Genomic DNA, 24748 nt, shown 5'->3' on the forward strand with positions numbered 1-24748 from the left:
GTTATAATAAGACCAGCTGAAACTGAAAATACCCCTGGACACCTTTCTCACCTGGTCCTAACACATTCATGAATTGAATGGGTTCTTCTGAATCAAAGAAGGTGTGAAGTAACCATGTCCTGGACATTGTGTAGTCAAAACAGGGAGCGGCCATGCATCTCCTAACAGAGGCTAATGTGAGAGATTTTTACTTAAAAGGTAGCTGTAAAGAGAGAGGAGAGAAAGAGAGAGAGCGTGGGCAAGCGAGCTCACAACAATATCACAAAAAAGCCTGTCCAGCCAAGAATTGTGAGAGATCCAGAAAAAGCCAAAGAAGGAGCCCCACTGCGAATTCTACACATCAGCTTGGTGCAGCAGAGAACTGAAAGTGACCACTACCTGCCGTCTGAAGTCTTAACCACCAGAAAATTACAAACAACCAGGCCTGCAACATTAAAAGAAAAACTGTCCTCCAAGAAGATTCAACAGGTTTACCAGGAACCCCGAACACCTACCTCACTTCAAACCACTTACCCTTTTCCTCTCTATCTATTCGTGTGTGTGTGTGTGTGTGTGTGTGTGTGTGTGTGTGTGTGTGTGTGTGTGTGTGTGCACGCGCGCAGTGCCAACCATTTCGGGCATGAATATTGTTCAATAAATAGTTAATCTTCTGTTTTAAGCCTAGAAGGAAACCTGTTACTGTCTGGTTATTTGACAAATAAAACACAAGGGACTAAAACACAAGTAACAAAAGCACCTTCTGTGCTCAGTTGGGAGGTGAACAGTGGGAACCACCCACACCCCATAGCGCCTGGCTATAACACCACATACTGCAGTTAAGGCAGACCACCTGCCCTGCCATATCTATCTAACATTAATTATTGATTTGATTAGTTAATTAGCTATTTTTATTTGAATCAATTATTTTAGTTTTATTAATTAATTAGTTTTTCCAGTTTAAGTTACTAATTTACTAATAGTTACAGTTTAGTAAAGCTAGCAAGTTACTGTTTCCTAGCTTGGAAACAAAAAAAAACTCACCAGTTACTGGAGGTAAAAAAAAAGGAATAAAAAGCAGCACCTCCATCTCCCTCTGCACCAAATTCCCACTTGCTCCAAGTTCCTGAATTTAGCTCTCTGTTAATGTTGCATTCTTTCAAGACCGCTCTGTGCGGTAACAAACACTTTACTTATATAGAGCTTCCGACTCACACCAAAGTTAAAACTGCTAATTCAGCTCCCTGCTATAGCAATTAACACCTATTCAGGCAACCACTTTCAGCTGATAGACAGTTAATGGCATTGACAGACAGTTTCTGTTATCTTGGTATCTTAACTAGTTTACAGTTTCTGCCAGACTACGCCTGTAGCAGGTGGTGAGGGAACCAACAAGATGGAAAAACCTACTTGACTTCGCCCTCAATAATCTACCTGCCGCAGAGGCATCAGTCCATGACAGCTTTGGTAGGAGTGACCACAGCACAGTCCTTGTGGAGACAAAGTCCCATCTTCACATTAAGGGTAGCCTCCATCATGTTTTATGGCACTATGACTGTGCTAAATAGGATAGATTCAGAACAGATCTGGCAACTCAAATCTGGGCATCCAAGAAGCAATGTGGACCATCAACAGCAGCAGAACCATATTCAACCACAATCTGTAATCTCCTAGTCATAAAGTCATAGAGTTATAAAGCACAGAAACAGGCCCTTCAGCCCATCGTGTCTGTGCTGGCCACCAAGCACCTATCTATTCTAATCCTATTTTCCAGCACTTGGTCCGTAGCCTTGTATGCTATAGCTTTTCAAGTGCACATCTAAATACTTCTTAAATGTTGTGGGGGTTCTTGCCTCTACCCCACTTCAGGCAGTGTGTTCCAGATACCAACCACCCTCTGAGTGAAATTTTTTTTCCACAAATCCCCTCTAAACCTCCTGCCCCTTACCTTAAATCTATGCCCCCTGGTTATTGATCCCTCCGCTAAGGGAAAAAGTTTCTTCCTATCTGTCCTATCAATACCCCTCATAATTTTGTATACCTCAATCAGGTCCCCCCCTCAGCCTTCTCTGCCCTAAGGAAAACAACCCTAGCCTATCCTGTCTCTCTTCATAGCTGAAATGCTCCAGCCCAGGCAACATCCTGGTGAATCTCCTCTGTACCCTCTCCAGTGCAATCACATCCTTCCTATAGTGTGGTGACCAGAACTGTACACAGTACTCCAGCTGTGGCCTAACTAGCGTTTTATACAGCTCTATCATAACCTCCCTGCTCTTATATTCTATGCCTGGACTAATAAAGGCAAGTATCCCATATACCTTCGTAACCACCTTATCTACCTGTGCTGCTGCCTTCAGTCATCTATGGACAAGTACATCAAGTTCCCTCTGACCCTCTATACTTCCGAGGGTCCTACCATTCATTGTATATTTCCTTACCTTGTTAGTGCTCCCAAACTGCATCACCTCACGCTTCTCAGGATTAAATTCCATTTGGCACTGCTCCGCCCATCTTACCAGCCTATCTATATCATCCTGTAATCTAAGGCTTTCCTTCTTACTATTTACGACACCACCAATTTTTGTGTCATCTGCGAACTTACTGATCATATCTCCTATATTCACGCCTAAATCATTACAAACAGCAAGGATCCCAGCACTGATCCCTGCAGTACACCACTGGTCACAGGCTTCCTCTCGCAAAAACAACCCTCGACGATCACCCTCTGCCTCCTGCCACTAAGACAATTTTGGATCCAGTTTGCCAAATTGCCCTGGATCCCAAGGGCTCTTACCTTCTTAACCAATCTCCCATGTAGGACCTTATCAAAAATCTTACTGAAGTCCATGTAGACAACATCAACTGCCTTACCCTCATCTACACATCTAGTCACCTCTTCAAAAAATTCAATCAAGCTTGTTAGACACGATCTCCCCCTGACAAAACCATGCTGACTATCCCTGATTAATTGCTGCCTCTCCAAGTGAAGATTAATCCTGTCCCTCAGATGTTTTCCAATAGTTTCCCTCCCACTGATGTAGACTCACTGGCCTGTAATTACCTGGTTTACCCCTACTACCCTCTTGAATAATGGTACCACATTCGCTGTCCTCCAGTCCTCTGATACCTCTTCCGTGGCCAGAGAGGTTTTGAAAATTTGTGTCAGAACCCCTGCTATCTCTTCCCATGCCTCACACAACAGCCTGGGATACATCTCATCTGGGCCTGGGGATTGATCCACTTTTAAGCCAACTAAAACAGCTAATACTTCCTCCCTTTCAATGCTAATTTGTTCAGGTATATCACAATCCCCCTCCCTGATCTCTACACCTACATCGTCCTTCTCCATAGTGAACACAGATGAAAAACAATCATTTAAACCTAACCAATGTCCTCGGGCTCCACACACAGACTGCCACTCTGGTCCCTAATGGGCCCTACTCTTTCCCTGGTTATCGCCTTGTCCTTAATATACTTATAAGACGCCTTAGGATTTTCCATTATCTTGCCTGCCAGTGTTTTTTCATGTCCCCTCTTCGCTCTCCTAATTACTTTTTTCAGTACCTCCCTTTCTATACTCCTCTAGGGCCTCCGCTGTTTTCAGCGCTTTAAATCTGCCATAAGCCTCCTTTTTTTTCCTTATCCAATCCTTTCTATCCCTTGACATCCAGGGTTCCCTGGATTTGTTGGTCCTACCCTTCACCTTTACGGGAACATGTTGGCCCTGAACTCCCACTATTTCCTTTTTGAATGACTCCCACTGATGTAGACTTTCCTACTAGTAGCTGCTCCCAGTCCACTTTGGCCAGATCCTGTTTTATCATATTGAAATCGGCCTTACCCCAATTCAGTACTTTTATTTCCAGTCCCTCTTTGTCCTTTTCCATAACTACCTTAAATCTTACACAGTTATGCTCACTATCCCCGAAATGCTGCCCCAGTGACACTTCTACCACTTGTCCGGCTTCATTGCCTAGGATTAGGTCCAGTACCGCCCCTTCTCTTGTAGGACTTTCTACGTGCTGGATCAAAAAGCTCTCCTGCTTGCATTTTAAGAATTCCGCCCCCTTTAAGCCTTTTGCACTAAGACTATCTCAGTTGATATTGGGGAAGTTGAAATTGCCTACTATTATTACCCTATTATTTTTACACCTCTCTGAGATTTGCCTACATATCGACTCCTCTATCTCTCCCCGACTGTTTGGAGGCCTGTAGTACACTCCCAGCCAAGTGATTGCCCCCTTTTTGTTTTTAAGTTCTACCATATGGCCTCATTTGAGGAGCCTTCTAAGATATCATCCTTCCTTAGTGCAGTACTTGACTCCTTGATCAACAGTGCAATGCCACCTCCTCTTTTACACCCTCCCCTGTCACGTCTGAAGATTCTATACCCTGGAATATTGAGCTGCCAGTCCTGCCCTTCCCTCAACCATGTCTCTGTGATAGAAATAATTTCATATTTTCATGTGTTAATGAATGCCCTCAATTCATCTGCCTTACTGGTAAGACTCCTTGCATTAAAATAGATGCAATCCAGCCTTGCATTATTCACTTGTACCTTAACAGGTCTATATTTGCTCTGCCTTCCAGACTGACTCATTTTCTCTTCTATATTTGACTGCGCATCACCTCCTACTGTACCTCCACTCTGTATCCCAGCCCCCTGCCAAATTAGTTTCAACCCCCTCCCAACAGCACTACCAAACCTCCCAGCAAGGATGTTGGTCCCGTTCTGGTTCAGCTGCAACCCGTCCAACTTGTACAGGTCCCACCTTCGCCAGAAACAGACCCAGTGATCCAGGAAACTAAAGCCCTCCCTCCTGCACCATCTCTTCAGCCATGCATTCATCTGCTCTCTCCTCTTATTCCTAATACTCACTAGAATGTGGCACTGGGAGTAATCCAGAGATTACAACCTTTGAGGTCCTGCTTTTTAATCTGCTGCCTAGCTCCCTAAGCAGGACCTCATCCCTCTTTCTACCTATGTCGTTGGTACCAATGTGTACCATCACCTCTGACTGTTCACCCTCCCCCTTCAGAATGTCCTGCAGCCGCTCCGTGACATCCTTGACCCTAGCACCAGGGAGGCAACATACCATCCTGGAGTCATGTTTGCGACCGAAGAAACGCCTGTCTGTTCCCGTTACGATTGAATCCCCTATCACTATAGCCCTGCCACTCTTCTTCCTCCCCTCCTGTGCAGCAGAGCCACCCATGGTGCCATGAACTTAACACTTGCTGCTTTCCCCTGAGCCATCTCCCCCAACAATATCCAAAGCAGTATATCTGTTCGAGAGGGGGATGGCCACAGGGGACTTCTGCACTACCTGCCTTCCTCTACTCTGCCTGGTGGTCACCCATTCCCTTGCTGCCTTTGCAGCATTTGCCTGTGGTGTGACCACCTCACTAAACATGCCATCCATGACAATCTCAGCATCGCTGATGCTCCATAGTGAATCCACCCGCAGCTCTAGCTCTGTAATGCGGATAGCCAGTAGCTGCAGCTGGATACACTTCCTGCACATATGGTCGTCAGGGACACTGGAAGCGCACAGGAGGAGGCTGACATATCCCTTATTCTACCATTACCATCAAACCAGGGGATCAAACCTGGTTTAATGAGGAGTGCAAGAAAGCATGCTCAGAGCAGCACCAGGCACATCTAAAAATAAGGTGCCAACCTGGTGAAGCTACAACACAGGATTACATGCATGGTAAACAGCGGAAGCTGCATGCGACAGAGCAATGCCATCCCACAACCGAACGGATCAGATCAAAGCTCTGCATTCCTGCCACATCTAGACGTGACTGGTGGTGGACAATTAAACAACTAACCTGAGGAGGAGATTCCACAAACATCCTCATCCTCAATGATGAGGAAGCCCAGCATGTTAGTGCAAAAGACAAGGCTGAAACATTTGCAACCATCTTCAGCCAGAAGTGCTGAGTTGTGGATTCATCTGGGCGTCCTCCTGAGGTCCCCAGCATCACAGATGGCAGTCTTTAGCTGATTCGATTTGCTCCACGTCATATTGAGAAATGGCTGAAGGCACTGGATGCAGCAAAGTCTATGGACCCCGACAACATCCCTGCTGTAGTACTGAAGGCTTGTGCTGCAGAACAAGCTATGCCCCTAGCCAAACCTTTCCAGTAGAGCTATAACACTGGTGTCTACACAACAATGTGTAAAATTGCCCAGGTATGTCCTGTCCATAAAAAGCAGAACAAACCCAATCCAGCCAATACTGCCCCATCCGTCTGCACTCAATCATCAGCAAAGTGATGGCAGGTGTCATTAACAACGTTATCAAGTGGTACTTAGTCACCAATAACCTGCTCACTGATACTCAGCTTGGGTTCTACAAGGACCACTTGGCTCTAGACCTCACGACTGGCTTGGCCAATAAGTGGAGAAAAGAGCTGAATTCCAGAGGTTAGGCAAGAGTGACTGCCCTTGACATCAAGGCAGCATTTGACTGAGTATGGCATCAAGGAGCCCTAGCAAAATTGAAGGCAATGGGAATCTGTGAAAAAATCTCCACTGATTGGAGTAAATCCTATCACAAAGGAAGATGGTTGTGGTTGTTGGAAGCCAATCATCACAGCCACAGGACATCACTACAAGAGTTCCTCAGGGTAGTGACCTAGGCCCAACCATCTTCAGCTGCTTCATCAATGACTTTCCCTCCATATGGTCAGAAGTGGGAATGTTCACTGATGATTTACAATGTTCAGTACCATTTGAAACTCCTCAGATATTGAAGCAGTCCATGTCCGTATGCAGCAAGACCGGGACAACATTCAGGCTTGGGCTGATAAATTGATAAATGGCAAGTAATAATCGTGCCACACAAGTGCCAGCAATGACCAACTCCAACAAGACAGAATTTAACCATCTCACATTCAAGAGCACTAGCATTGCTGAATCCCCCATTATCAACATCCTGGGGTTACCATTGACCAGAAACATAACTGGGCCAGCCATAAAAATACTGTGGCTACAAGAGCAGGCCAAAGGCTGGAAATTCTGCTGCGCGTTTCTCACCTCTTGACTCCCTAAAGTCTATCCACCATTTAGAAGGCACAGTCAGGAGTGAGATGGAATACTCTCCCAGTTGCCTAGATGAGTGTAGCTTCAAAAACATCCAAGAAACTTGATACCATCCAGGACGAAGCAACTTGCTTGATCAGCGCCCCATCTACCACCTTAAACATTCACAGCCTTCACCACTGGTACACAGTGGCAGCAGTGTGTACTTTCTACAAGATGCCATGCAGCAACTCGCTAAGCCTCCTTCAACAGCACCTTCCAAACCCATGATCTCTACCACCTGGAATAGGGGTCTACAACCTGAGGCTGCGGTGCCACATGGAACTCTTTAACATCTCATTTGCAATGTACCAGTTGGATCGCATTAACATGAAAAATGCCTGAAAAAAAATTATATCAAGAAAAGTAAAAGCTGTATTTTTATTGTGGAGATAAAAAGCTAATCATTATGCTGCACTTAATGGGCTGAATTTTCTTTCCTGCCGCCAGGAGTGGCAGCGGGAAAAAACAATGGCGGCCCGGGCACCACCATGCCAACGCAATCTACCGTGTGACAGCCCAACATAATACGCTGTTTAGTGCCAGTTGGGCCAACCCTCTCAATCAACTGGACGGGGTGGGCTCTGCGACGCCAGCAATGGCGTCAGCTGCCTGTGTGCAGGCGCTGGCGCCATTTTTAAAGAGCAGCCAATCCTGACGTTACATTTAAATTTTTAAAAGCCTACCCCCCCCACCCCCCCAAATGCACCACAAAATAAACTATCACCCCTTCCCCTCCAATAATAATTAAATGTAAGTGTTGCCCTCTCTCCCACCCCGGCAAAACATTTACCTGCAAGACTTGACCTTTTCCCCCACAAATTAATCAAAGTGCAGAGGTCACCTCTTCCCCCTCACCTCCCCTACACTATTAATGCCGATCAGACCCCGTTTCCCCCCACCCCCCTCCACACACTGTACTAAAAGTCCTAAGAACCTTCCTTCCCCACCTCACTGGCGCCAGCTTTCCCTGGACAGGAAGGTGAAGGTGCGTGAATGCCAGCTGCCTCTCAGAAGATGCCGGGCAGCAGGTAAGATTGCTGTGAATTTTATTTATATTTATTCATTTACTTAATTTAAATATGTAAAGCCGAGTCCCATCGCCCTGTGGCGGAGGGCTGCCATGGAGCCTTGCCGCCACCGGGAAGATTGGGCCCGGCACTCCCGGCATCGGACTCCGTAGTGGTCCACTGCTGGTACAATCTTCCGGCCCCCCACCATCCCGACATTGTGACCCCAAAAATATCCTGGCCTACGGTTTCAAATGACTATTTTAACAAGAAACATCATCATGCTCTAAATAAACCTGTTTTTGTGGTATAGCTACACCAAGGTTATCGGTAACAAAAACAAGAAATGCTGGATTCACTCAGCAGGTCTGGCAGCATCTGTGGAAAGAGAAGCAGAGTTAACGTTTCGGGTCAGTGACCCTTCTTCGGAACTGACAAATATTAGAAAAGTCACAGATTATAAACAAGTGAGGTGGGGGTTGGGCAAGAGATAACAAAGGAGAAGGTGCAGATTGGACCAGGCCACATAGCTGACCAAAAGGTCACGGAGCAAAGGCAAGCAATATGTTAATGGTGTGTTGAAAGACAAAGCATTAGTACAGATTAGGTGTGAATATACTGAATATAGAACATCAGCAAGTGCAAACCTGAAGAAAAACAACCTGAAAAAAACAGTGGGTAAGCAAACTGAACAAACTAAGATGAAATGAAATAAATGCAAAAAATGTAAAAAGGAATGCAAAAAAAGGAAGAAAAAATAACTAAAAATGAAAGTAAAGTGGGGGGCTGTCATGCTCTGAAATTATTGAACTCAATGTTCAGTCCGGCAGGCTGTAGTGTGCCTAATCGGTAGATGAGATGCTGTTCCTCGAGCTTGCGTTGATGTTCACTGGAACACTGCAGCAATCCCAGGACAGAGATGTGAGCATGAGAGCAGGGGGGAGTGTTGAAATGGCAAGCAACCGGAAGCTCAGGGTCCTGCTTGCGGACTGAGCGGAGATGTTCCGCAAAGCGGTCACCCAGTCTGCGCTTGGTCTCCCCAATGTAGAGGAGACCACACTGTGAGCAGCGAATACAGTATACTACATTGAAAGAAGTACAAGTAAATCGCTGCTTCACCTGAAAGGAGTGTTTGGGGCCTGGGATAGTGAGGAGAGAGGAGGTAAATGGGCAGGTGTTACACCTCCTGCGATTGCAAGGGATTGCAGTCCTACTCAGGCCCCCTCCCCCAACTCTTTTTCCGGTACATTGATGACTGTATCGGTGCCGTTTCCTGCTCCCGCCCCGAACTCGAAAACTTTATCAACTTTGCTTCCAATTTCCACCCTTCTCTCACCTTTACATGGTCCATCTCTGACACTTCCCTTCCCTTCCTCGACTTCTCTGTCTCCATCTCTGGGGATAGGTTGTCTACCAATATCCATTATAAGCCCACTCACTCCCACAGCTACCTCGACTACACTTCTTCACACCCTACCTCCTGTAAGGACTCCATTCCATTCTCCCAGTTTCTCCGTCTCCGACGCATCTGCTCTGATGATGCTACCTTCCATGACGGTGCTTCTGATATGACCTCCTTTTTCCTCAACCGAGGATTTCCCCCCACTGTGGTTGACAGGGCCCTCAACCGTGTCCGACCCATTCCTCGCACCTCTACCCTCACCCCTTCCCCTCCCTCCCAGAACCGTGACAGGGTTCCCCTTGTCCTCACTTTTCATCCCACCAGCCTCCATATCCAAAGGATCATCCTCCGCCATTTTCGCCACCTCCAGCGTGATGCCACTACCAGTCGCATCTTCCCCTCCCTTCCCCTGTCAGCATTCCGAAGGGATCGTTCCCTCCGCGACACCCTGGTCCACTCCTCCATTACCCCCACCACCTCGTCCCCGTCCCAGGGCACCTTCCCTTGCAATCGCAGGAGGTGTAACACCTGCCCATTTACCTCCTCTCTCCTCACTATCCCAGGCCCCAAACACTCCTTTCAGGTGAAGCAGCGATTTACTTGTACTTCTTTCAACGTAGTATACTGTATTCGCTGCTCACAGTGTGGTCTCCTCTACATTGGGGAGACCAAGCGCAGACTGGGTGACCGCTTTGCGGAACATCTCCGCTCAGTCCGCAAGCAGGACCCTGAGCTTCCGGTTGCTTGCCATTTCAACACTCCCCCCTGCTCTCATGCTCACATCTCTGTCCTGGGATTGCTGCAGTGTTCCAGTGAACATCAACGCAAGCTCGAGGAACAGCATCTCATCTACTGATTAGGCACACTACAGCCTGCCGGACTGAACATTGAGTTCAATAATTTCAGAGCATGACAGCCCCCCACTTTACTTTCATTTTTAGTCATTTTTAGTTATTTTTTCTTCCTTTTTTTTGCATTCCTTTTTACATTTTTTGCATTTATTTCATTTCATCTTAGTTTGTTCAGTTTGCTTACCCACTGTTTTTTTCAGGTTGTTTTTCTTCAGGTTTGCACTTGCTGATGTTCTATATTCAGTATATTCACACCTAATCTGTACTAATGCTTTGTCTTTCAAAACACCATTAACATATTGTTTGCCTTTGCTCCGTGACCTTTTGGTCAGCTATGTGGCCTGGTCCAATCTGCACCTTCTCCTTTGTTATCTCTTGCCCAACCCCCACCTCACTTGTTTATAATCTGTGACTTTTCTAATATTTGTCAGTTCCGAAGAAGGGTCACTGACCCGAAACGTTAACTCTGCTTCTCTTTCCACAGATGCTGCCAGACCTGCTGAGTGAATCCAGCATTTCTTGTTTTTGTTTCAGACTTCCAGCATCCGCAGTATTTTGCTTTTATTTTAAGGTTATCGGTAATACCTTTGGTTCGAGAAACAGGTTTTATGATTGCAAGCATTATTGTTTCTAATATAGATGAGACAATGAATTATTTTGAATGTGCTATTAGAGGTTTGTTTTTTATCACGAGAATCAATAGCTGAAAAAATTGTCTTAATTCTACGCATTTTAAGTTATAGTTTGTTTTAAAGACGACTTTGACAGAAATAGAGCAAAAAAAATCAAAAAATGCAATAATTCAGAGTTCAGTCTATTTTAATTTGCTTTCTATTGATATATAAATTCAATACATGTATTTTATTCATTCTATATGCAAATTATGCATTCTACCAGAGACACTCGACAATTTGCCAAATGTTTGGTTTAGAAATGCTGAATTTTGTCTTGCAGCTCCCAATAGTTTTTATCTTTGCAATTTTTTAAGAAAGCTTTTTCAGGTAAAAACAGCTTCCTGACTCCTCACTTAGAAGGACTAGGGCAGCAGACACATGGAAAACCACCACCTGCAAGTTCCCTTCCAAGTCACACATCATGCTGACTTGGAACTATATCACTATTCATTCACTGTTGCTGGGTCAAAAGCCTCTAACAGCACTCTGGTGTCTTTGGCCTCCTTATCTCGAGAGACAATGGATACGCGCCTGGAGGTGGTCAGTGGTTTGTGAAGCAGTGCCTGGAGTGGCTATAAAGGCCAATTCTAGAATGACAGGCTCTTCCACAGGTGCTGCAGAGAAATTTGTTTGTCGGGGCTGTTGCACAGTTGGCTCTCCCCTTGCGCCTCTGTCTTTTTTCTTGCCAACTAAGTCTCTTCGACTCGCCACATTTTAGCCCCATCTTTATGGCTGCCCGCCAGCTCTGGCGAACGCTGGCAACTGATTCCCACGACTTGTGATCAATGTCACAGGATTTCATGTCGCGTTTGCAGACATCTTTAAAGCGGAGACATGGACGGCCGGTGGGTCTGATACCAGTGGCGAGCTCGCTGTACAGTGTGTCTTTGGGGATCCTGCCATCTTCCATGCGGCTCACATGGCCAAGCCATCTCAAGCGCCGCTGACTCAGTAGTGTGTACAAGCTGGGGATGTTGGCCGCCTCGAGGACTTCTGTGTTGGAGATACGGTCCTGCCACCTGATGCCAAGTATTCTCTGGAGGCAGCGAAGATGGAATGAATTGAGACGTCGCTCTTGGCTGACATAGGTTGTACAGGCCTCGCTGCCGTAGAGCAAGGTACTGAGGACACAAGCCTGATACACTCGGACTTTTGTGTTCCGTGTCAGTGCGCCATTTTCCCACACTCTCTTGGCCAGTCTGGACATAGCAGTGGAAGCCTTTCCCATGCGCTTGTTGATTTCTGCATCTAGAGACAGGTTACTGGTGATAGCTGAGCCTAGGTAGGTGAACTCTTGAACCACTTCCAGAGCGTGGTCGCCAATATTGATGGATGGAGCATTTCTGACGTCCTGCCCCATGATGTTCGTTTTCTTGAGGCTGATGGTTAGGCCAAATTCATTGCAGGCAGCCGCAAACCTGTCGACGAGACTCTGCAGGCACTCTTCAGTGTGAGATGTTAAAGCAGCATCGTCAGCAAAGAGGAGTTCCCTGATGAGGACTTTCCGTACTTTGGACTTCGCTCTTAGACGGGCAAGGTTGAACAACCTGCCCCCTGATCTTGTGTGGAGGAAAATTCCTTCTTCAGAGGACTTGAATGCATGTGAAAGCAGCAGGGAGAAGAAAATCCCAAAAAGTGTGGCCACATGGGCTGCAGTGATTCAAAAATGTGACTCACCACCACCTTCTCAAGGGCAGTTAGGAATGGGCAGCAAATACTAGCCTTGCAAGCCATGCTCACATCCCAAGAAAGAATAAAAAAATTTAGCCCCACCACATCCTCCTCCTGAGTAAACAAGGCACAAACAGCTGACTGCCTTAACACAGGCTGTGGTGGTGAGCTGCTATCAAGTCAGATCATTCATCCCAATGAACTGGTAACACAGTTAGAGGATAAAATGGTGCTGTGGACTTGGATCAAGCTTTTTAATCTGTACTCCATATCTCCCTCCAATGGTTATTTGGAGAGGATCAACATATTGAACTTCTACATTTTCCATTCAACTTACACTTCCAAGGAAGCCACATATTGAGTGAATCTGTGGACAACTGACTTTGTCTCTATGCGACTCTGTTCTACAAAAAGATAATGAAGCAGCTCTAATCCCTCTGGACAGTCTAGCCTCCTGATCTAGTTAAGGTTGAAGACCCTGCAAAATGCCTTTAGTATCAATTGCAGTCAACTACACTGATCCTGCATTGGTTTGGCTTTGTTTTTGAACTGCAACTTGGCTCCTAGAAAATGAATACACAGGCTATGGAAAAGTTAACCTCGAAATCATTCCTCATAGTGAATGATATTGCACTGATGTTAAAATTCTTTAACCAATTGTCAATCACATGTTCCCAAGCTATCATGAAAGTGGACATTCTGCAATTTAGAAATTGGCAAAAAGATGCTCTGTACGTTATTACGACCAGGTGCGAAAGTAGTCTAGGGGTCTTCTGCTGTCTTTAGCTAGTCTTATTGTAACAGGATTTTTTTTAAACACACTGTGTTTTGAGCTCCCCATTTTGTGAAACCTTGTTCACATCTTTCCAATTATAAGGCAAAGAAACCAATGCACCAGGTTTTCTCAGGTTTAAAGGAGAAAAGTGAAATTTATTAAAACTTAGACTTAAACTCCAATATGTTTGACGTCTACGGATATACGACGTGCCCACGCTAGCATGGTATCAGCTTACCACTAAGTCACTATGCAATGTACTCTGTGAATATGTTACCTCTTCCTGGAAGTTTGGCTGCTTTAGATGCACCAGGTACATGATGCTGTAGAATTCCAGCCCCAGGAGCCTGACCCCCTGCAATGAAACAGCAGAACATAAGTTAGTCATTATTTAGGAGTTACAAGTTCTATTTTAAGGCTTGCAACTGTGAAGGAAATTTTGGGGGCAATTTAGTGTTAATCACATTAAAAAAAAACATCTTCTTATAATGTGCAGTATTCCAGGTCAGTGAATCAGAAAGTCAGGATTCATATAGACTGTATATAGACACCCAAACTTGTCTCTCTGCCTCCTCAACTGATCCAAAGCCTATTCCTGTACTTTCTAATTTGTTGTCCAATATTATCAAGTTGAGCAAACATTTCCTCTATCTTAATGAGGCAAAACTGAATTGATTTTATTGAACTCTAGCCAGTATTTTTGTTTCCTTTTGTCTTGATGTGTCAAACTTCTTAGCTGATACCTCAAACTGTCAGCAGATCCACAACTTCAGCACATGGCTGAAACACAAACTCAGCTTCTTTCCTCACATCTGTTTCATTACCAAGACCACTTCCTCCTACCTCCAAAATGTTTGGTCTCTTCACCGTTAACTCGCATCCACCATCCTGTAGTCCATTTCTTTCTAACCTCAAAGATTGAAATTCTCTAATGTACCCCTAACTGACATTCCACGTCAAAAGTTCACAAATTAAAATTCAATCAATTTGCCTTATGTATACGACATTCCGTACTTCTATCAGCCCTTCTTCTCCACACTCCACTGGCTTTCTGTGCCCTAGTGAACTGCCTTCCATATTCTCATCCTGACTTGACGTTGGGGGAGGTGGTGGTGTAGTGGTAATGTCACTAGACTGGTAATCCAGAGCTCAGGCTAATGCTCTGGGGGCATGGGTTCAAACCCCACCACAGCAGACGGTAAAATTTGAATTAAATCAATAAATCTGGAATTAAAAGCTAGATTAATAACGACCACAAAAGCATTATCAATTGTTGTAAAAACCCACCTGGTTCAGAAATCTGCCATCTTTACCTAGTCTGGCCTACATGTGACTCTTAAATGCCCTCTGAAATGGCCTAGCAAGCCACTCAGTTCAAGGACAATTTGGGATGGGCAATAAATGTTGGCCTAGCCAGAAACACCCACACCCACAAACAAATATAAAAAAAAATCCCTGTATGGCCTTGCTGAGTCATCTCTTCCAATTTTACATGCTTACATGCATCCACCACTTCACTGAAACAAGAGTATGCTTTGTTTCCAGCTCCACCATTGGTGAATGCTCTTTCAACCCCTATGCTCCTTTATTGGGGGATGATGGCTAGTGTGGGTTCAATTCCTATTTTGGTCTGAGGAAGGTGTCACGGACAGATGCTATACCAAGTGATACATTTTTTTTTTAATCCAACGACTGGAAACCTGAATTAAATTTAAAAAAAGGTGACTGCTAGCAGCTAAAATGGCCACTGAAATTTGAATCAAAATCCATTGCATTCCACTGCATTGAGAGGGAGTCGAATTGTCTGCAAGACCAGGTGATGTGTTGTACCTGCATGATTTGGGAGCTGGTGGACCCCATTGTGATTCCCAGTGAACACATCTGTAGCAAGGGTTGGCTGCTCGAGGAACTCCGACTCAGAGTTGATGAGCTGGAATCTGAGCTTCGGACACTGCGACACATCAGGGAGGGGGAGAGTCACCTGGACGCTGTGTTTCAGGAGGCAGTCACACCCCTTGAAATTGGCCAGTGGTCTGGGACAGGAGGGTGTGACTATGAGAGAGGCAGGTAGAGGGATCCAGGAGGTAGTGCTGCAGGAGCCTCAGCCATTGTCCTTTTCCAACAGGTTCGAGATTCTTGCTCCCTGTGTGGACGATAGCAGGGACTGTAGGGAGGATGAGCAAACTGACCACAGCATCGTGGTACAGGGAGCCATTCAAGTGGGGGGAGAAAAGAGAAATGTAGTCGTAATCAGGGATAGTATAGTTAGGGGCATAGACACTGTTCTCTGTGGCTAGGATCGAGAGTCCCGAAGGCTCTGTTGCCTACCTGGTGCCAGGGTTTGAGGTATCTCATCTGGGCTGCAGAGGAACTTGAGTGGGAGGGGAAGATCCAGTTGTCATGGTCCACGTAGGTACCAACGATATAGGTAGAACGAGGTTAGAGGTTCTGCTGAGGGAATATGAGCAGCTAGGGGCTAAATTAAAAAGCAGAACCAAAAAGGTAATAATCTCTGGATTATTACCTGAGGCACGAGCAAATTGGCAAAGGGTCAATAAGATTAAAGAGGTAAATGCGTGGCTCAAAGATTGGTGTGGGAGAAATGGCTTTGAATTTGTGGGATATTGGCACCAGCACTGGGGAAGGAGGAAGCTGTTCCGATGGGACGGGCTCCACCTGAATCATGTTGGGACCAGAGTCCTAGCGAATCACATAACTAGGACTGAAGATAGGGCTTTAAACTAAACAGTGGGGGGGAGGGTTCAGTTGCATGGAAAAACAGGAAGTTAAAGGAGAAGGTAGGAGTGCAGGTTAGTGGTGAAGCTGATTGTTACCAGAAAATAAAAGGAAGGGACAGAACGTGTGAACATCATATTGCATGAAGGAATTGTACAAGTGTAGGGAAATTTAATAATAGAACAAACTTAAAGGCTTTGTATCTGAATGCACGAAGCATTCGGAATAAAATAAATGGGTTAACAGCGCAAATAGAGACAAATGGCGATTTAGTGGCGATTACTGAGACGTGGTTGCAGGGAAACCAGGTTTGGGAATTGAATATCCAAGGGTACTCAGTATTTCGGAAGGATAGACAATATAAATCAGGAAATATTGGGGGATTGGAAGTGGGTGATTTTAATATGCATATAGACTGGATTAGTCAAATTGGCACGGGTAGCCTCGAGGGAGAGTTCATTGAAGGTATTACAGATTGTTTTTGGAGCAATATGTTGTGGAAACAACCAGAGAACAGGCTAGATTTGGTGTTGTGTAATGAGGTGGGATTAATAGATGATCTTATTGTTAAGGATCCTCTAGGGAAAAGTCATCATAGCATGCTAGAATTTCAAAGTCAGTTTGAGGGGGAGAAGCTGGAGTCCCACACGAGCGTTCTGGAGTTAAACAAAGGTAATTATACAGGCATGAGGACAGATTTTGCCCTAGTGGACTGGGCAGGAAGACTACAAGGTAGGACAGTTGACGAGCAGTAGCAGATGTTTAAGGAGATATTCAATTTATCCCAACTAAAATACATTCCAGAGAGGAAGAAAGATTCTAGGAGGGGGAAAAAACATCCATGTCTAAGCAAGGAAGTTAAGGATAACATAAAGACAAAAACTAAGGCATAACATATTGCAAAGGCCAGTGGCAGGCTGGAAGATTGGAAAACTTTTAAAGATCAACAAAGGGTTACTAAAAAAGTAATAAAAAGAGCAAAGGTAAATTATGAAAGAAAACTAGCGCAAAACATAAAAACGGATAGCAAAAGCTTCTATAAGTATATAAAAGGGAAGAGACTAGCGAAAGTGAATGTTGGTCCGTTGGAGGATGAGACTGGGGAGTTAATAGAAGGGAACACAGAAATGGCAGAGCCACTAAATCAGTATTTTGCTTCAGTTTTCACGGTGGAGGATACTAGTACCAGGTAATGCAGAGGTTATAGAAAGGGAGGAACTGAGAACAATCATCATCACTAGGGAAAATGTACTGAGCAAACTATTGGGGTTGAAGGCAGACATGTTCCCAGGGCCTGATGGCCTACATCCTAGGGTCTTAAAGGAAGTGGCAGTGGAGATAGGGGATCCATTGGTTGTAATATTCCAAAATTCTCTGGATACGGGAAAGGTTCCAGTAGATTGGAAAAAAGCTAATGTAATGCCCTTATTCAAAAAGGGAGGGAGGCAGAAAGTAGGAAATTATAGACCAGTTAGTTTAATATCTGTCATTGGGAAATTGTTAGAATCCATTATTAAGGAAGTAATAACAGGACATTTAGAAAGTCAAAACGCAATCCATCAGAGTCAGCATGGTTTTAGGAAGGGTAAATCGTGTTTGACTAATTTGCTAGAGTTCTTCGAAGATGTAACAAGCAAAGTGGATAATGGGGATCCTGTGGATGTAGTTTATCTGGACTTCCAGAAGGCATTTGATAAGGTGCCGCACAAAATGTTAATACACAAGCTAAGTTCACATGGGGTTAGGGGCAATTTATTAGCTTGGATAGAGGATTGGCTAACCAACAGAAAACAGAGTCGGTGAAAATGGGCTTTTTTCTGTTTGGCAAGATGTAACTAGTGGGGTGCCACAGGGTTCGGTCCTCTGGCCCCAATTAATTACAATCTATATAAATGACTTGGATGCAGGGATAGAAGGTACTATAGCCAAATTTGCAGATGACACTAAAATGGGTGGGACGGTAAGTTGCAATAAAGAAATAAGAAATCTACAAATGGATATGGATAGATTCGATAAATGGGCCAAAATTTGGCAGATGGAGTTTAACGTGGATAATTGTGAGGTTATCCATTTTGGCCGGAAGAACAGAAAGGCAAATTATTATCTAAACGGAAAGAAACTTCAGAGTGCTTCAGTGCAGAGGGATCTGGGTGTCCTCGTGCATGAATCACAGAAAACCAGTTTGCAGGTACAGCAGGTGATAAGGAAGGCAAATGGAATTTTGGCATTTATTGCTCAAGGAATAAAGTATAAAAGTAGGGAAGTGTTGCTGCAACTGTACAAGGCATTGGTGAGACCGCACCTGGAGTACTGCATACAGTTTTGGTCCCCTTACTTGAGGAGGGATGTAGTGGAATTGGAGGCAGTTCAGAGGAGGTTCACGAGATTGATTCCAGAGGTGGGGGCTTGTCTTATGAAGAGAGATTGAGCTGTTTAGGCCTTTACTCTTCTGGAGTTTAGAAGAATGAGAGGAGATCTAATTGAGGTATATAAGATGATTAAGGGAATTGACAAAGTAGACATAGAGAGGATGTTTCCGCTGTGGGGCAATCTAGAACGAGAGATCATTGTTTTAGGATAAGGGGTAGCAGATTTAAAATAGAGATGAGGAGAAATTACTTCTCTCAAAGGGTCGTGAATCTGTGGAATTCACTACCCCAGAGTGCAGTGGATGCCGGGACATTGGGTAAATTTAAGGAGGAGATAGACAGATTTTTAATTAGAAATGGATTGAAGGGTTATGGAGAACGGGCAGGAAAGTGGAGTTGAGGTCAGGATGAGATTACCCATGATCGTATTGAATGGTGGAGCAAGCTCGAGGGGCTGAATTGCCTACTCCTGCTCCTAGTTCTTATGTTCTTATATCTGGCAAGTCCCCTCCAGAACAAAGACTTGAGAAGTTTAGAGTGCCTCACCTGGCCAGTCCCCATTAACAAGACATTAAAGGCAATCTTGGGACATTAAAGTGGTGGAAACTAAGCACTCAAAGCAGACAAGCAACCGACACTGATCAGAAGAGACCCAAGTGAGGGGGGGAGAGGTCCCTCTCTCTCTCTCTCCAGTCCACCTGGCACGTTTTGAACCCTGCCTGCTGGCTGTAACCACCTAAGCATCACTGCGGCAGACAAAGACCCTGTGAAGAACTCATCCGCATTGCTGTGTTCCAGGAGGACCACTGAATCTGGTGGCCATATCTACAAACCAGAAGCCTCAGGACCACCAAGTATATCCAGAAGACAACCGAGTCACGAAACTCCACAGACTGTGTTCTGGATTCTAATCCGACAAATCTATCCTTCCCTACTCTGTAAACTGTGTGTGTGTGTGTGTGAGAGAGAGAAAGTTGGAGCATAGTTTATTATTTTATTTAGATCAGTTTAGGTACACTAAAGCTAACCTCTTTCTTTGTTAAACTCAAGAAAACCTGTCCGATCAGCTCTTTTATGATTATAGCACGTAAATAGTGAAACACTCACTGAATTGGCAATTACATTCACTTTTAAAAATAAATAAATCCTGATGCAGTCAGACAAGAAGAGGGGAGACCTTCGGCCCTTCCTCATCTGATTGTAACAGAAATTTGGCGGCTCTTGTCTGTGATCAATCTAAAGACGAACGAGAAATTAGAAGCAGGAAATGAAATTGATCCCTAGCAAAAATTAAAAAAATTCGGTACAAGTTTTCTTGTGGTTTTCAGAGCTAGAGTGCTAAAATGTCCACATATGAGGCCAGTACCTTCCTACAACAGAATGAAGTAACTCGGGACAGTTTAAAAACCCTGTCTGTTGAAGAGTCAAGGAATGTAGATAGGCATTTAGAGATTATCATCCATCCAAAAGCTAGAAAACTTGAAATCCTAAAACTGTGGCCAACCATTTTGAAATGGAAACTGAAGAACCAGAGACTGGCTGAGAAAATGAAACAGACAGAGTAACGTTAGTAAAGATACAGCTGGAACAGCGGAGACTAGAGCTAGAATTCCAAGAAAATTAACAGGAAACATCCATGAGGTTTATTCACTGTTGCCTGAGGAGAGTCCATCAGACTATGAGATGACCAAACATGCTATCCTGAGTGCATATGAGCTGGTACCAGAGGTGTACCAGCAAAAATTCTGAAGCCGCTGAAAGCAGCCTGAACAAACTTACATTGAGTTCGAAAAATTTAGCAACTCGCTTTTGATCAATGGACATGGGCACTTAAGATAGAGCCCACCTATGCAAACCTCAGACAGGTGATCCTTCTCAAGGAGTTCTAAAACTCACTTCCGCTTTCCATTAAATCCCACGTGGAGGAACAAAAGGTTCCAAGAGCCAGGCAGGCAGCAATCCTGACTGACGAATATATGCTTGTCCAGAAGCCCTTGACCCATGGGAAGCCCTTCCCTAGTCACCTCCAAAAACCCAAAAAAGATACTGTGCTGAAATCAAAAGGGGGCTACCCAATTCCCAGAGGCCATCCCCCTAAGAACTATCTCTACCAAGTTAGTGGTGGAGGGGATAACTCAATTCTTCACTCAATATGGGCTACCTGCTGAGATCCAGACGAATCAGGGCATGAATTTCATGTCTGGTATCTTTCAAAAGGTCTTGGGTAATCAGGGCATAACATAGCTAAAGTCCTCAGCCTATTACCCACAGTCACAAGGGGCTTTGGAACGGCATAACTAGACCCTAAAGACAATGATCACGGCATACTGCCAAGAGTACCCCCATGACTGGTGCAAAGGGCGGGGATGTCTCCTGTTTGCCACCAGGGACTCACCCAATCAGCCCACTGGCTATAGTCCCTTTGAATTAGTTTATGGACACGAGGCAAGAGGTCCTCTTAAACTAATCAACAAGAAGTTTTTGGGACACAGGGATGAGCCTTCCATGTTAGACTACATCGCCATGTTCCAGAAGCAGCTCACAAGAGCTGTGCAGTGGCTCAGGAACACTTAAAAACCTCACGGACAGCTATGAAAAGGCAGGCAGATAAATATGCCAAGGCTAGAACATTTCGGGCCGGAGACCTTGTGTTAGTGCTACTCCCAATACAGGACGCACCACTGAAAGCCCGGTTCAGCGACCCATACAGAGTAGTAAAGAGAATTGGCAGGATGAATTATCTAATTGACACCTCAGACAGTAGCAAAAAGCAAAGGCTGTGCCACATCAATATGTTAAAGCGCTATCACAGTCTGGAAGGGGACAAATAGCCCAGGTCTGTCACGCAGTCAGGAAAGAAGAGGGCAGAAGGAACAATGAGAACGAGTTAGAGGGAGGCCTGGAGGATTCCCAAATCGAATCCCCTACTATCCAGTTAGCTATCACTGAAGAGTTAGCAAAATTAGACACCGTACTCTCCTATTTAAATGCAGAACAGAGAGGAGCCCTAACAAAGCTGCTCACAGCATTTAAAGAGATCTGCAGGGACAAACCACGGTGCACAACCCTAATCTACAAGATGTGGATCTAGGGGAGACCCCCTCCCATAAAATAACAACCCTATTGCCAAGGTCCCAGGAAACTGACCCAGGTTTGGGAAGAAATTCAGTATATGCTGGAACACAAGCTGATTGAGCCCAGCCAGAGGAGCTGGAGATCCCCAGCTGTGCTCGTGCCCAAGCCCGATGGCTCAATAAGCCTCTGCATTGATTACAGAAAGGTTGATGCAGTGACCAGAACTGACTCCTACCCAATTGCCTGCCTGGAAGGCTGTACTGATAGAGTAGGAAACACCACCTACATAACCAAGATAGACTTGTTAAAAGGATATTGGCAGGTTTCCTTAACACCACGAGCTAAAAGATCTTGGCTTTTGTCACTCCAGACAGTTTATTCCAGTGCCGAGTGCTGCTCTTTGGATTAAAAAATGCCCCAGCCACTTTCCAAAGGCTGATGAACCAGGTAGTGGCTGGCCTACCCAACTGTGTAATGTACCTGATGATCTGTTAGTCCACAGTGACACCTGGGAGGACCACCTAGATCAGTTAGGAGCCCTGTTCTGAAGAATACAGTCGGCTGACCTAGCGGTAAACGTTGCAAAGAGCAAGTTCATTAAAGCTCAAGTAACCTACCGAGGGCAGGTTGTGGGTCAGGGGTGCCTGCTGCCAGAGCAGCAAAGGTGCAGGCGCTGATGGCTTTTCCCGTCCCAATGACGGTTCACTGATGTCCTCTAGGGAAGGAAATCTGCCGCCCTTACCTGTCTGGTCTCTGTAGTGTTTGATCTGGGTTTCATTGTATCAGTCTGCCCACTTATCTGTGTTCACTGTGTTTGACTACTTAAGCCTATGGGTGCAGCTTAAGAGTTAAAACTGAAATTAGAAGGTTCTACAGCATAAGAAAAACACACTGGTCTGAGAAGACATTGTACAGAGATCATGTAAGAACTAATGTATTTTAAAATGCTGGAAATAAACCAGTTGATGATTTAAGTGTGATATCTGCATTGCTCTGAGATAAATCAGATAGACATACTACATCCAGCAAACCAGCGTAAACGTCAGTCTACATGTGACTCCAGACCCACAGCAATGTGGTTGGCTCTTAAATGCCCTCTGAAATGGCCAGCAAGCCACTCAGTTGTATCAAACCACTACAAAGTCTCAGAAAAGGAATGAAACCGGACAGACCACCCGGCATCGACCTAGGCACCGGAAACGACAATGATAAACCTAGCCCCGTTGACCCTGCAAAGTCCTCATTACTAACATCTGGGGGCTTGTGCCAAATTTGGGAGAACTGTCCCACAATGTAGTCAAACAACAGCCTGGCATAGTCATACTTACGGAATCATAACTTGCAGACAATGTCCAAGACACCACCATCACCATCCCTGGGTATGTCCTGTCTCACCGGCAGGAAAGACCCACGAGAGGTGGCGGCACAGTGGTATACAGGCAGCAGGGAGTTGTCCTGGGAGTCCTCAACATTGACCCTGGACCCCATGAAGTCTCATGGCATCAGGCCAAACATTGACAAGGAAACCTCCTGCTGATTACCACCTACCGCCCCTCTTTGGCTGATGAATCAGTGCTTCTCGATGTTGAACACCAGTTGGAAGAGGCATGAGGGTAGCAAGGGCACAAAATGTACTCTGGGTGGGGGACTTCAATGTCCATCACCAAAAGTGGCTTGGTAGCACCACTACTGATCAAGCTGGTCGAGTCCTAAAGGACATAGCTGCTAGACTGGGCCTGCGGCAGGTGGTAAGGGAACCAACAAGAGGGAAAAACCTACCTGACCTTGTCCTCACCAATCTACCTGTCGCAGATGAATCTGTCCATGACAGCATTGATAACAGTGACCACCGCACATTCCTTGTAGAGACAAAGTCCCATCTTCACATTGAGGGTGCCCACCATCCTTTTGTGTGGCACTACCACCATCCTAAATGGGATCGATTTCGAACAGATCTAGCCACGCAGGGGTAGACAGTAGACAGGGCTAAGCGATCCCACAACCAAAGGATCAGATCTAAGTTCTGCAGTCCTGTCACATCCAGTCGTGAATGGTGGTGGACAATTAAACAGCTGACAGGAGGAGGAGGCTCCACAAATATACCCATCATGAACAATGGGGGCCTAGCACATCAGTGCAAAAGATAAGGCTGAAACATTTGCATCTATCTTCAGCCAGAAGTGCCAAGTGGATGATCCATCTTGGCTTCCTCCTGAGATCCCCAGCATCACAGATGCCAGACTTCAGCCAATCTGATTCACTCCATGTGCTATCAAGAAACAGCTGAAAGCACTGGATACTGCAAAGGCTTTGGGCCTTGACAACATTCCACAATAGTATTAAAGACTTTTGCTCCAGAACTAGCAGTGCCCCTAGCCAAGCTGTTCCAGTATAGCTGCAACACTGGCATCTACCTGGCAATGTGGAAATTTGCCCAGGTATGTCCTGTGCACAAACAGCAGGACAAATCCAACCCGGCCAATTACCGCCCAACAGTTTACTCCCGATGAACAGCAAAGTGATGGAAGGTGTCGTCGACAGTGTTATCAAGCAGCACTTGATCGGCAAGACTGCTCGCGGACGCTCAGTTTGGGTTCTGCCAAGGCCACTCAGATCCAGACCTCATTACAGCCTTGGTCCAAACATGGACAAAAGAGCTGAACTCCAGATGTGAGGTGAAAGTGACTGCCCTTGACATCAAGGCAGCATTTGACTGAGTTTGGCATCAAGGAGCCCTAGCAAAACTGGAGTCAATGGGAATCGGGGAAAACTCTGCACTACTTGGAGTCATACCTAGCACAAAGGAAGATGGTTGTGGTTGTTGGAGGTCAATCATCTCAGTCCTAGAACATCACTGCAGGAGTAGTGTCCTCAGGGTGGTGTCCTCGGCCCAACCATCTTCAGCTGCTTCATCAATGACCTTCCCTCCATCATAAGATCAGAAGTGGGGATGTTCGCTGATGATTGCACAACATTCAGCACCATTTGTGAATCCTCGGATACTGAAGCAGTCGACGTAGAAATGCAGCAAGATCTGGACAACATCCAGGCTTGGGCTAATAAGTGACAAGTCATATTCATGCCACACAAGTACCAGGTAATGACCATCTCAAACAAGA

The 24748-nt window shown here is 45.3% G+C and overlaps 1 protein-coding gene across 12 annotated transcripts in view; it reads right to left on the bottom strand.

The window, feature by feature from the left end:
• Positions 1-24748, bottom strand: part of LOC137346623 (elastin-like) — a 508685-nt gene that overhangs the window by 422508 nt on the left and 61429 nt on the right. For 11 of the 12 annotated variants that reach the window (XM_068010226.1, XM_068010221.1, XM_068010222.1 and 8 more), the window contains exon 3: positions 13727-13804. The exons of the other annotated variant lie outside the window; for it this stretch is intronic. In XM_068010226.1, the coding sequence (XP_067866327.1) occupies positions 13727-13804 (78 nt within the window). The remainder of the gene's footprint in view (positions 1-13726; positions 13805-24748) is intronic. 12 annotated transcript variants of the gene reach the window in all.

This window comes from Heterodontus francisci, chromosome 30, assembly GCF_036365525.1.
Source record: "Heterodontus francisci isolate sHetFra1 chromosome 30, sHetFra1.hap1, whole genome shotgun sequence".
Taxonomy (NCBI): Eukaryota; Metazoa; Chordata; class Chondrichthyes; order Heterodontiformes; family Heterodontidae; genus Heterodontus; species Heterodontus francisci.